This window comes from Aethalodelphis obliquidens, unplaced genomic scaffold, assembly GCF_003676395.1.
Source record: "Aethalodelphis obliquidens isolate GAN/ISIS:26980383/991018 unplaced genomic scaffold, ASM367639v1 scaffold22, whole genome shotgun sequence".
NCBI lineage: Eukaryota > Metazoa > Chordata > Mammalia > Artiodactyla > Delphinidae > Aethalodelphis > Aethalodelphis obliquidens.
Genome location: NW_020837966.1, coordinates 21,578,305 through 21,591,252, shown reverse-complemented (window position 1 = coordinate 21,591,252; position 12,948 = coordinate 21,578,305). Strand labels below are relative to the sequence as shown.

Below are 12,948 nucleotides of genomic sequence, written 5' to 3'. Positions count from 1 at the left end.
TAAGCCCGTGCGCCACAACTACTGAGCCTGCACTCTAGAGCTTGCGAGCCACAACTACTGAGCCTGCGAGCCACAACTACTGAAGCCTGCATGCCTAGAGCCAGTGCTCCTCAGCAAGAGAAGCCACCGCAATGAGAAGCCCGCGCACTACAACGAAGAATGGCCCCAGCTCACCGCAACTAGAGAAAGCCGGCACGCAGCAATGAAGACCCAACGCAGCCAAAAATTAATTAATTAATTAATTAAAAAAAAAAAAAGAAATTGAGACATTGAAAAAGCACTAGGGAACCTCCTTTCATTGTGAAAATATTAGACTTTCCTATAATAAGCAACAACTCCCTGTTATCTATGGTATCTGTATAAGTAATAGATTGTGCTAATGGAATAAATGGGAATATAGACTGATGTGGGTTGTAATCATGACCGTGTCTACCTAGATAACACCTTCATTTATGGCCTAATTTTTTCCCTAGCTTTTGACTTTAGTAGTCAACCGGGTAATATTCTGCATTTTTCTTTAATTGTTCCAGAAGAAAATATGGTTGCTTGTTCTTATTTTTTGCTATCCTTTAAAAATTACAGATAAATAGTGTAAATAGGTAATGACTTTGAGGACATAAATAAATAGCATGTTTTTTTTTTTTTTTTTTTTTTTTACATGAAGTCAGAGAAAGGATACCTTTTTGTAAGTATTTACAAATCTAAGCACATAGATAGAGAGAGGGAGGGAGGGAGGGAAAAGAAAGATATCAAGGAGGAAAATTAGTGGTTCGTGTGAAGCTGTAAATTAAAAGCAGTCCAAACACATTTCCCAAGTTTCAGAATAAAGTGTATGAGTCTTATAAAAGAATGTCCTTTGAAAGCCCAGAGCTTGTCTTATAGACTGAGGCAAACTTCTCTGATGAGAAATCTTGTCTTTGTTATTATCCCACTGGGTAAAAAGAACTCTTAATTGGCCATATTAGAAATCCAAAAGTTCAGAAATTCTCAAGAGAAATTACTTGTTTTAGGGTTTAATTGAGAATTTTATTCCTTCTTTTGCATCTTCCCGCCTGAGCCCCAAAGCCTGTATTTAAAGGTTAATTAGTATTCAGTCTCATTTTAATTGCTGACGATGCTGAAAGAGGTTACCCTGAGGAAGTATTAATAACTTTTTTAAATGGGAAGGATTTTCTCCAATTTTTAAAGGGTTAAAAATGCCCATCATTTGCTAAGATGAAAGATCCCAAACAGGAGGCTCCCTGGTCACCTCTACTGATTCCATTCAGGATTAAAAGGGACCACATATTTGGGTTACACTGGAGTATAGTATTCAAATGCCAATGGGGACCAGGTGAGTAACAAAACTAAAAGAGGTGGCCCTGCCTTAGGAACATATGGACATATTGAATAATGACTGGAGACCGTGCCACATTCAGCCACAAGTCCGTCCACTGGTCACGACTGCCCCTTAACACTAGCCAGTTGTTACCATCCAGGAATCATGGTCCAATATTACAAAACCTTTTCAAGACATGTTTAAAATTGAGAAACTGTCTTTTTTGAACTACTTCTAATGTTGACTGTTTTTCTTTTTAAATATAATGTAGGCCAAAGAAGATAAGCCTTAAAAGTGAATGTGTCCCATGTGGCCTTTGTGTTCACAAAGTTTAGTCTAGCTGGAGACTTACAGGCTGTGCCGTCCAATATGGTAGCCGGTAGCCAAGGGTGGCCATGTACGTTTAAATCCGTTAAACTAGGAATTCAGTTCCTCAGTCACAGCAGCCTCATTTCAAGTGCTCAGCAGTCACATGTAGCTAATAGCTACTGTAATGGACAACACAGATGAAACTTGTGGTGCTTGCAGAAGGTTCTATCAGACAGCACTGCTCTACTCTGACCCTTGGATCCACAGCCCTTTTCTATAAATGCTCTTCTGTTTTTCTCTCATCACAAGGAAGCAGCCAGAGCATCATTCTCTTCCAGCTTTATATAACAAATAATTTTAATGAAGTACAGTGTGAGGAATCTTGGATATACATGTTGTAAGGACTATATAACATTGCAAAATGCAGATCTCTCAGCCACAGTTTCTCCCTTTTAAGTTCCCTATAATGGAGTTACATCCTGCACATGTTTAATTTACTGAAATGCATTCAGTCTAAGAACGAAGAAAAAATAATGGACTAATTTCTGCTCACCATTTATTCAAGGAGTAAATGTAAGGTGTTTACTCGTTATCTAAACACACATCCGTGTGGAGACCCACCCCATAATACTATACATGGTACCACATACAGTGTATAGGATAGAGCATATATAGCATATGTATTGTGTATAATATATGATACATTCTATTTAATAAAATGTGAAATATATTTAAAGTATATTTTTGATTATATGCAATTTGTCCCTTATGTATATCTTGTTGCCACATAAGATCTGATGTCACTGTTATTTTACTTTTGTGCTCCAAGGCAAGTAAGAATTATTGTTCCTCTAAATTCCCTTGGCCCTAAGGAAATGTAATTTGTTCTGCTAGATTACGAGGCCCAATTCTCTGAGCCTGTCCTCAAGCTCAACTCCTTTTAGCATCCTGACTTCTCTAGCTGATGAGCTCTGGGCCCCGCACAGAGTCAGCTACTAAGAGCAATGAAATGTTTACAAGGTTGGAATGATCGCACACCATAAAGAAGAAAGAATTTCTTTGGTGCCTGAGGCAAGCAGAGGTGGACAGTGTCTCTTACAGGGCATTTGAAACCTGGCTGTGCTACTGTCTCTCCCATGAAGCCTTCTCGATATCCTCAGAGCTGGGTTCCGTGCTTCAGCCATGTACTGCCCATTGCACCTAGGCCTTCCTGGATTATAAAACTTACCAAAATGAAGTGGGTTTGCCTGTTCGGATGTAACTTCCTTCAAGGTGAAGGCAGTGTGTTCTTCATCCTTACATTCAGAATGCTTAGCAAACAGTGAAAGCTAAATTGGTGGCATGAAAAAAGAAATGGAATGAAGTTAACAGGGAGGAAACAAAGAGAGGCAGTTTGGGGTTAGATCGTATTTCGGGAGTCAAGAGTGTCTCGAAGGATCACAGGATCAGAAGTGGTCCATTGTTTATTCTGTAGGATATTCTTAAATTTGGATTGAGTCCTTCTTTTTGGCTCTATTTTAAGACAGATTGCCCTTGAGGTGACAAAGATGACTGCTTAGGTCTACTTATATCCTCCACAGAATATTAACTGGAAAAAGAGGACATCTTTCCTGTTAGAGTCATCAAAAGCTCTGAATGGCGTCAGAAAAGCATGAAATAAAAACATAGCTAATACTGTCAGCAGTCAGAACCCAGGAGAAATGTGGAGGTTAGATTTTAGATATTAAAGATGACAGTTAAAAAATTAACATCTTTTTGCTGCTGGTCTTATGTTTTGGTAGTGAGGCAAGGGGGAAGGAAAACACATACTGATCAAACACAAGTTAAATCAGTTGGGTCACAGTTGTATTCTTGACTAATCACTAAGGCCTGAGATACGGACTGTGCTCATTGGCCACTCCTGGGCCCTGGGAAGAGTGGCCTCTTCAAAGGAGGAGGAGAAAGATGCTACCAGAAAAAGCTGAAATGGATGCAGGGAAGGCAGAAATAGCAGCCGTCTTCTATAATTCTCAGAGTAATTGAAAGACAATCAGTGATGAATTTAAACGAGGCTTTACCTATGTAAACTGAACAGTTGTTTTTAATCGCAGTGTAGCTTTAATCTCTGTTTGCCTCCTTTTTTTATTATATATGTTTAAAATTTATCAATGAGTGACAAATGGGAATCTGTGTCATAAAACACATTTAAAAAACTTGATTTTTAAAAACACAGCATCACAATTTAACTCATTTGTATCTTCAGCAATAATTGCTGAAGCCTAACTAGTTATTTTTGGATAAAGTATTGAATATGCAAATTCAGACATTCATTCTTTCAAGGACTGCAATTATTCTCATCACTTCAGTAAACATATTAACAAACATTGCATTTGAACACAAATTCATTTGCTTATTAACTTGAAAGCTGCATCTAAAACCACAAATTGCTTCTGTGACTAAATTCCTAATTTTCCTCTCAAATCCCAAATAAAGTATTGCCTGTTGACTTAACAAGCATTTAATGTGGGCATATTTTCCAAACCCAGCCCCAGCCCCCTAAAGATGTTAGTAAATTATTTTGTCCTTTTTGTTTGGTTTTAGATCAAAGTCTAACACGTGATATTTGTTTTTCTTTGGAATATTGTTTTTGTTTCCATTTTCCTGACCAGACTTTATAAGATGGGTGTAGATATCTTGAAGGACAGTATTAATACAATCAACCATGAGCTGAATGACATCCTGGGATTATTTTGAAACTACCTGATGTCACCCAGTTTATTGTCACTCAGTTTTGTTAGTTTCAATTTCAAAGGGTGACTTGTTACAAAGTTCTAGTGGAAGACCCAGTTTAGGACTCGGTGCCTTAAATTATACTGACAACAAGATACAGCTATGTTTATCTTCATTATTTTCATTCCATACTAGTGTGGTTTTTTGTAAGAGGTTGCCATATACAGTAATAGCTAGTATGGTAAATTAAATAACAACTCGTATCGTAAATGAAAATAATTATGCATTCATTCCCTGTCTTTGAGATGTTTGTTGGTAATATGGATGGCCACAGTTAGGGACGACTGTATGGAGGCTAGTGATGGCTAGGTTAGAGGGTAAAATAAGATTGCCCCAATTCAGGAAGCTTCTGTGAGCACCTACCATGCATAACCTATTATGCCCGATGGTGGGAATTCAGCAGTGATTGACAGTCATCCTCCAATGGAGCTTATATGGTTTGAAAAGCACCTCTCAACACTGAGAATCTAGGCTTTTAATACTGATTTAACTCACTGTTACGTAAATTTGTGTTTGCACACAAACATACACACACACAGTCTTACACATAGTTTGTTCTTTGTGTTGGAAGGCAGCGATTCACGTGCTCTCAGTTACTGATGTTCTAGTTATTTCCTGGAAGTCACCACTGTAGTTTTCATCACTTAAAAGTAATAACTACCAGTTGAAATCTCTCTCATGTCACATACCTTATGTTTTATATTCAAGATTCAAAAACTGTTAACCTGAGGGCCTGTACGATGTTTTAAAGAAATTGTATTTGAGATTTTTAGGGGAAAAGGCGTCATAGCCTTCACAGTTCTATCGTGGCGGGCTTGGCCCGGTTTTTCATGCTCACTTTACCTCCCTAGCCTCTCTCCAATGAGGTCAATACCAGCTTCCTGTTGTGTAGAGGATGTAACTGAGACTTAGAAGTGGACTGATCCAGTCCATGCTGCCTCAGGTCAGCGATCAGAGTAAGTGGCCCAGGACTTCTTCCAGACCCCCAACCTCAAGTTATTGGCCTAGAAACAAATTCACATATAAGCTCCACACCAAGCAGTTAAGGGGGATGAGAGCTCATTGCCTGAGAATCAGAGCTGTGAAATATGAATAATAAACCATTTCTTACTTGTGGATTCTAAAAGCAAATCCTAATTCATGTAGAGTGAGCGTTTGAACACTGAAGGCAGACAGTGAACTTACAAGATCATTCAAGAGTGTTACAAGATGATGATTATGCAGAGGTGCTTAATCTTGTGACATTTGCCACTGAGCTAAAGCTACAATGTTAGTGTGATTCTAGAGCACAGTGTAAATGTTACATGATTGAAATGCTGGTGTACGTAGTCCCAAGAGCCCCAGAGCTGTCTTCTTTTACTCCAGATCACTGCATTAAGCCTTTTGGAATGGAATTGGGGTATGCAAATGTTACTTTTATGAAGTTTTAAACAATTTCCATATTTCAAAAAGATTTCACTCTGAGATTTTAGAGTCCTCAGGAACTTCAAAATTCCTTCGTAAGGTAGACATCTGTAACTTTTACAAAGGATTGTGAATGTGCAAAACTAAAAGTGTCTACCTCTGAAAGCTTCCCAAATTTATGACCCGAATGTGCCACTTACCTGTCACAGTCTTACCACCATGCATGATGTTCATGAACTCTGAACAGCTGGATTACAATTTACTGCAAAGGAATTAAGTCTAATTTGTAGATTTTTTGGACACGTTCTTTGTCTAAGGAGTATATGTGTGTGCCTTCAGTTTTCATGAATATTTCTTATACAGAAGATCATATTAGAAATATTCAGAAATCGGGCCCAAATATGAATATTTTGTATTAGGAACTTAAGTACATTCTTTCCTCAGGATAAAATAATATTTCGATGCCCAGGCCCAGAGATTGCTTACACATTGCAGAGTTTAAACCAAGACAACCCTTTTGAATTCATATATTTTCAGCAAGAGGAAAAACAACCATTGTTTAATAAGATATTAAGAAATTTTATATCACCTGGGGATGAGTTCCATTTAATGATGAATAGTGTTAAGGAGGAGAGAAATAATGATATTGCTTTGTTAAAAGAAAATTAACCTTCTTCAGAGTATCTCAAGTATATCTTTGCTCAAAGAGTTTGCTAAAACAAATGCACTTATACTTTCGGTCTAGCAGAAACATACGTAAAAGAGAGTAGCTTTTACCTCTTCACATAGTGAAATAATATAGAGATTTTGTCTGTATGGCAAAGACTGAGCTAAAAGAAGTAAGAAACACTTATGCATAATAGAAGAAATGTTTTCCATTTTGGATCTTCAGTCAAAACTTTGAGATGATAACTTTTAGATCTTAGACACTTAACTGAAATACGGTATTTTCCCACATACTTTATGATCTCTAAATCTTTCCAGCTATTAAATGGGCAAGAAGAAGTGCTTCTCTATATTTTTATTTAGCTTTACAATTTTCCACATAGCCATTGTACCTTTATTATTCATCAGCTAAACAAGAAAACAATTTTCAAATGAAGCCATCAGACATGCTTCATCAGGCCGTAAACATTCTAGACTCTGGAGCTGAAATCCTTTTTCCTTGGTACAAACTGTTCTTTGTAGGTAACAAAGCCACAAGTACCCTTTGTCATGAGAGTTTTCCATTCAAAAAGTATGTGAAATTAACTATATTTTTCCTGCTTTGCATTTAGAGGAGTTCTCCCCTCCCTCCTCCCCTGCAAGTATTAAACCATTTAGGAACTGGCAAGCCATTTGCAGCTTAAAAATTCAACCCACCCACTTGTGATTTACTATCAGATTTATTCTTTGAAGGTCAAGCCCAGCATGTGTTTCGTCCCATGTTTCCCTGACTTCTCAGGCAGGTACAAATGCAGACAAACCCTATGTGGAAGACACAGCCCGTTCCACACGAGAGGAGATCACCAAAAGCATTGAATCAAGCAGGTTACGAATAACCCACGTCTACTCTAGGAGGGTGGCAGAAGAGAAAAACAAAGCAGACAGATGGAACCTCCTCCCTTGTTAACAATGGTGCCGGCCCATTTGTTGGCTGGCTGCCCTGAGCCACCAGCTTTACATACATTGTCTAAATAAATTGATAGAACAACCCTATGGGAAAGATGACGTTCTCTTTATTTTACATGTTAAAAACTTAGGTTTAAAGGAGTTAGCTTAATTGCCCATGGTCACACAGCTGGTGAGGGATGAGTCCAATCCATAAAACATGGAGCATTTGTTTCTGAATTTCATTTCTGTTCTTTCTGCTGTTACATGGTAGGATTGGATAGAGCCTGGGACTGGACAAGAGGGAAAGGGTAGGAACTATGAATCATAAAAAAGTCTCCCCCAAAATGTAAGTTCCATGAAGGCAGGGACCTTTTTCACCCCATTCTTAGAACCTGGAAAGTTGCCTGACATATAGGCGCTCAATAAATGCTTTTTCACCAGGAAGGGAAGGTTGCTTTTTCTAATCATAGTTGTTGAATATGAAATAGGCTAAATCAAGAGCAGGGAATTCTTATCTATGTCCCTTATAGGCATGGTTGCTTCTTGGGGATATTATAGACCAGTTCTTCCAAACTTGAGTGGGCATATTAAACACTGGCAGATCTCACTAGGATGCCAATTCTGGTTTAGTAGATTTAAGATAGAGCCCAAGATTCTGCATTTCCAGCAAACTCTCAGATGGTGTTGAGGATGCTGATGATATTGGTCTGCCGACCACGTTGTGTATCGAGTGCAAAGTATTCAGACAGAATGCAGATGGACAATTTCCCTTGATTTCATTTCCTTTTCTGAGTTTCTGTGGTTCTAGGATTTGGGCAGGAATAAGATGAAGAAGGGTTAATAAGTGTTCGTGGTTCGACTTCAGATCTCTAAGGGCAGGATTAAAGTCACGAGAGAAGAAAGTGACCTAAAATGGACATGCAAATATGGACTTGCCTTGGGAAGGAGCATAAGAGAGATACTCTGCAAACAAAGCAGAATCAAACCCGTGGCGGAAGTCTGCCACAAACGAGAAAGCAGTTATGGCTTTTGCATATTTCTTTGTAATTTTGCTCTTTTACGTTCAAAAGAATAGACATGGGGCCTCCAGTTTTTCCTCTTAATTTCATTTTGATTTCTCAGAAGAAATATTGCTTTAGACCTGGGAGACTTGTATGTGCATAAAGAAAGAAAAATAAAGAAAGTCTTGATTTTTAAAATGAGCAAATGATACAATATTGCTTTGAGCTGTAGAAACTAAACTTCTAAATTTATTCATTTTCTGTAGCCTCCATTATTAAAATTTTATTATGCACTATTTCAGATATAGAAAATGACATAAACATATAATTAAGTGTAATGATGAACATCCATATAACCACTATTCAGTTTAGGAAATTAAACCAAAAAAGCTAAATTTCCCAGTGTTTGCCCCATAACCCTTTCTCACTTTTCTCTCCATGAGAGCTCTAAAGTACCTTAAACTTGAAGTGATTCATCTTCATACATCTTAAAATGTTTAATACATTCTTAATATTACTTTATATGTTTTAAAACTTTATATACATAGTATCACATTGCACTGTAAAAGCTGTTTTCACCTTTGTAAGACTTTTCTATGTTTGCAAAAGCTCATGCATTTTCACAGCTGTATAATATTTCATTTACCTTTATGTGCTTTGGTTTGTGATAATGTTCACATTTCACCTCTTTTTATGCTTTCACAATATTACTATTTCCAGGTTAAATATTTAATATATTAATACAATTTTTATATGACCCATGACATGGTTAAAGACCTCTGGGCTAGAATTCAAATGGGTACTAGTTCTGATCCAGTAATTAATAGTTTGGGGAGAGTTGCAAACTCACTCAGCTGTTTTATTGAAATCCTCATCTGTGAAATGGTCATTTTATTAACCACTTCCTCAAAGTTATTATGAAAAGCAATTGAGATTGTTGCCATAATACTCTAAAATTTATAGAACGGATACCAGTGTAATTTGATTATAAAAATCAAGTCCTCCAGGAGACAGATGGCTTAATTTATACAATGGATGTGTTCTTGAGATTGTGCAATGAGTTTTTAAAGGTACTAATCTACTTGGATGTGTCAGGTGTGCTTGCTGTTGAAAAAATGCTGGTTTTTCTATTTGAAAACTCTTGTTTAAAAACCAGCTTCTTTCTTTTTTTATTTTGGCTTCCCATTGATAAATATGGCTCTGGGGTTAGTGCCTTTACTGTTTCCGCCCCCCTAGGTGGCATTTAGGATTTTTTACCACAGTGTACCATTTAGTAAATATCACTGTGATGGCTTAGAAGAGTGGAGGGCCTCGGGGACAGGTATTTACTCAGACAAATTGAAATGGATAGTTGAGCACTTACCCAATTAATTTATTAAATGTGCTCAGTCAGTCTGGATAAATGAAAGAAATGTGCTCTTTTCCCCCTTCTTTGGCAGCATGAGACTGGCCTGAAGTATATGATATAATTACCTCAACTTTCTACTTCATCTTTGTCTATACAGACCAAGCCTAATTTTCCCCCTAGTGAACAAACTAAATTATTCTCACCTCTTCAGAAAATCTTGAAAAATCGTTAGCTTTTAGATGCTACTCTCTTGTGCTTTCTACTATAATTTAACCTTTTGTTTCTGATAACAAAACTTAGGCATGTTTGATTTTTCAGTTATGTAATAATTGAATGATATGTTTGTTGCCTTTCATTTATAAGAGAGCTGATGTTTAAAGTAGATTATATAATGCAGATTTTTTAAAAAGTTTAAATATACTAAGGGGAAAATCCTGGACATTTGTTTTACAGATGGCAGCTGAATGGAAGCGATATTAATCTGAGTATGGAGTATCGTTATAAGTTGAACGGAGGAAATCTTGTGGTTATTAACCCCAACAGAAATTGGGATACAGGAAGTTATCAATGTTTTGCAACAAATTCAGTTGGAACAATTGTCAGCAGAGAAGCTAAACTCCAGTTTGCCTGTAAGTATATGTTCACACATATAAATCCAACATTTAAAAATATATAACTGAATTTGTGTGGTCATTTCGGATTTCAGAAACAATATGTGGAATTTATTAATTAAGGAGATAGGTTGAGAAAGTAATTCAATACGATTGAATTATATACTGTACAAATCAGAGTTTAAAATGTGTGTGTATGTGAATGTGGGTGTATGTGAATGCAGGTGCATGTGTGTGTGTTATCTGTTTTACTATTTTGTAAGGATTCTGTTTAGGGGAGGAAAAAGAATCTAGCTGAGGATGTATTTATTCATTAGTTACTCTGTGCTTGTACTATGTTAAAACTGAAACGCATATGAACGAATTGTCAGGCATGACCTTCGTTCTGGCAGAACACTGAAATTAGAGAATTACATCTAACAAATCTGAAAATATAAAGGAACAAAGACAGTGAGAAAGAAAAGAACGTGACATATCTTTGACCTCCACTGCAGTTTTGCCCAGCTCATGATGACCTTCAACACAGGCCCCCACTGAGGCCTGGCTCTGGAAGCCAAGTTTGTACCTTGTTAATTGGACCAGGGTGAAGCCATGTCCCATCCTGAGAAAACCACATGCTTTTTTAGCAGGGAATTTAGAATTGGGACCAGAGACCTAATTTAGTGTTTATCTTCCTGATCTATCTTTTGACTATTTTCTAATTTTTGTTTCTTCTTACTAGTCTCTCTTCCTTTGTTTTTGTTGTATGTTTCATATATAATGCATATCAGCATTACCTTGGTTCTAAGATTTCTTTTAGTTCTTTACACCTCAATTATTCTGAAATTAGAATGCAAATGTTCTTATAATGTAGTAGTAGTCTCCCCCAACTGCCACAGACCGTTAATAAATTGATGATGTGTCATTTAATGCATGGCTTATTCTATTGCTTCTGTTTTTATAATGGCAATGGTTGGTTTTGTTCCTGCCATTATATTCTGTGTGTTCCGTTTTTCAAACTTCCTTGCTCTTTCTTCTGCTTCCTCTGTTTCTTTTCCGTCTATGAACAGGTTTTTATTTTTTTTTTCACCTGTATCTTCTCTGGGCATTTTGATAGCTATATGTCATATTTATGTTACACAAGTTTAAGTTTATCTTTTAGTTTATAAAATTACTTTTTAATTTATAAAAGTTTACTTCTCTAGTAGCCAGAATTTAGAATTTTTGGAGTCCCCCCCATTTTATTTATTTATTTATTTATTTTTTGCGGTACGCGGGCCTCTCACTGTTGGGGCCTCTCCTGCTGTGGAGCACAGTCTCTGGACGCGCAGGCCCAGCGGCCATGGCTCACGGGCCCAGCCGCTCTGCGGCATGTGGGATCCTCCCGGACCGGGGCACGAACCCGTGTCCCCTGCATCGGCAGGCGGACTTTCAACCACTGTGCCACTAGGGAAGCCCCCCACCTCCTTTTTTTGTTGTAATTATTTTTTGTTTCTCTTGGTTGACTATGGGATAATTTTTTTCTTCATTCTTTTAGCTAAAAACATATATATATATATATATATAAAGATAAATATATATTTCTAGCATACAGATGGGTTTAGATCTCTTTTTTTATTTGCTTTGCTTACAACTTGAAAAATTACTTTATTATATCGAAACTTAGACATCTCATACACAATTCAGGAACTTTTCCTGCATCTTTTAGTTGTATGTTTGATTTATTTATATTTTTAAAAAGATTGAAAGGGATTATTTTTGTCCCATTTTTTGAAATACTATTTATTTCAGGTTGTTCTTTCCTATGAATTTCTGTTTCTGATTGATTGAAGCCACATCTATTTGTTTGTTTTATTCTGAAGATACAGGCAGTTTTCTGAAATGCTTTTTTGTATCTTAGAGGCAGTCTTTCCTCCTACTTCCATTTGATGTTTCCATTTTTATGCTTAATACCTTTAATAGGTTCTAAAGCAAATTTTGTCTAAACTCAGCCTTTGTCAACACATGTCAATCGATTACCTTGATTTTGCTTTCTTTGCCACATGCAGAGATCAGATTCACTTCTCGGATCTATAGGGGAATGTGAAGTTTCCAGTCTAATTCCCTATTCCCCAGAGTCTTTCACAAAATATGTTATTCCTCTTAAGCAGTGCTATTTTTCTACTACAGATCCTTGATGCCCTCTAATACCGGGAGAAGTACCATTAACTTGTAGGTTTTTCCTCAGTCTTTTCTTCCTGGAGAGACTGGCTTGTTTGCAAATACTTCTAAAGTTATATCATGTCTCTTGCAGTCTGCCCCTACTTCCTGGCCAGAACATTATAGGCCAAGGGGGATAAAGTTGTTGAGTCTGGGATTTTATTTTACCCTACTTACGAGCTAATAAGCTAGGCTGCTACTCTTCCATGGATGCTAGCAGAAGACATGATATTCCTGGGCTCGCCCCCAGGTCCCACAGAAGTGATATGATTTAGCCAGGAGAGATGCTACACCCGCAGCTGAGGAACACTGAGATTAGAGAATCCATCTCTTTTATAGCAGCGAGTAAGCAAGCCTGCTCTTTGTCCTAGAGGGAGAGCTTGTCCTATCCCTCCTGGTTGGTCTCTGAAAACACAT

The 12,948-nt window shown here is 37.2% G+C and overlaps 1 protein-coding gene across 5 annotated transcripts in view; it reads left to right on the top strand.

Moving 5' to 3' along the window:
* CNTN3 (contactin 3) overlaps window positions 1-12,948 on the top strand; it is a 323,859-nt gene that overhangs the window by 119,145 nt on the left and 191,766 nt on the right. For all 5 annotated transcript variants that reach the window (XR_003435889.1, XM_027121412.1, XM_027121413.1 and 2 more), the window contains exon 4: window positions 10,196-10,371. Coding sequence is in view for 4 of the 5 variants with exons in the window: in XM_027121412.1 (XP_026977213.1) it covers window positions 10,196-10,371 (176 nt within the window). In the remaining variant the exon portion in view is untranslated. The remainder of the gene's footprint in view (window positions 1-10,195; window positions 10,372-12,948) is intronic.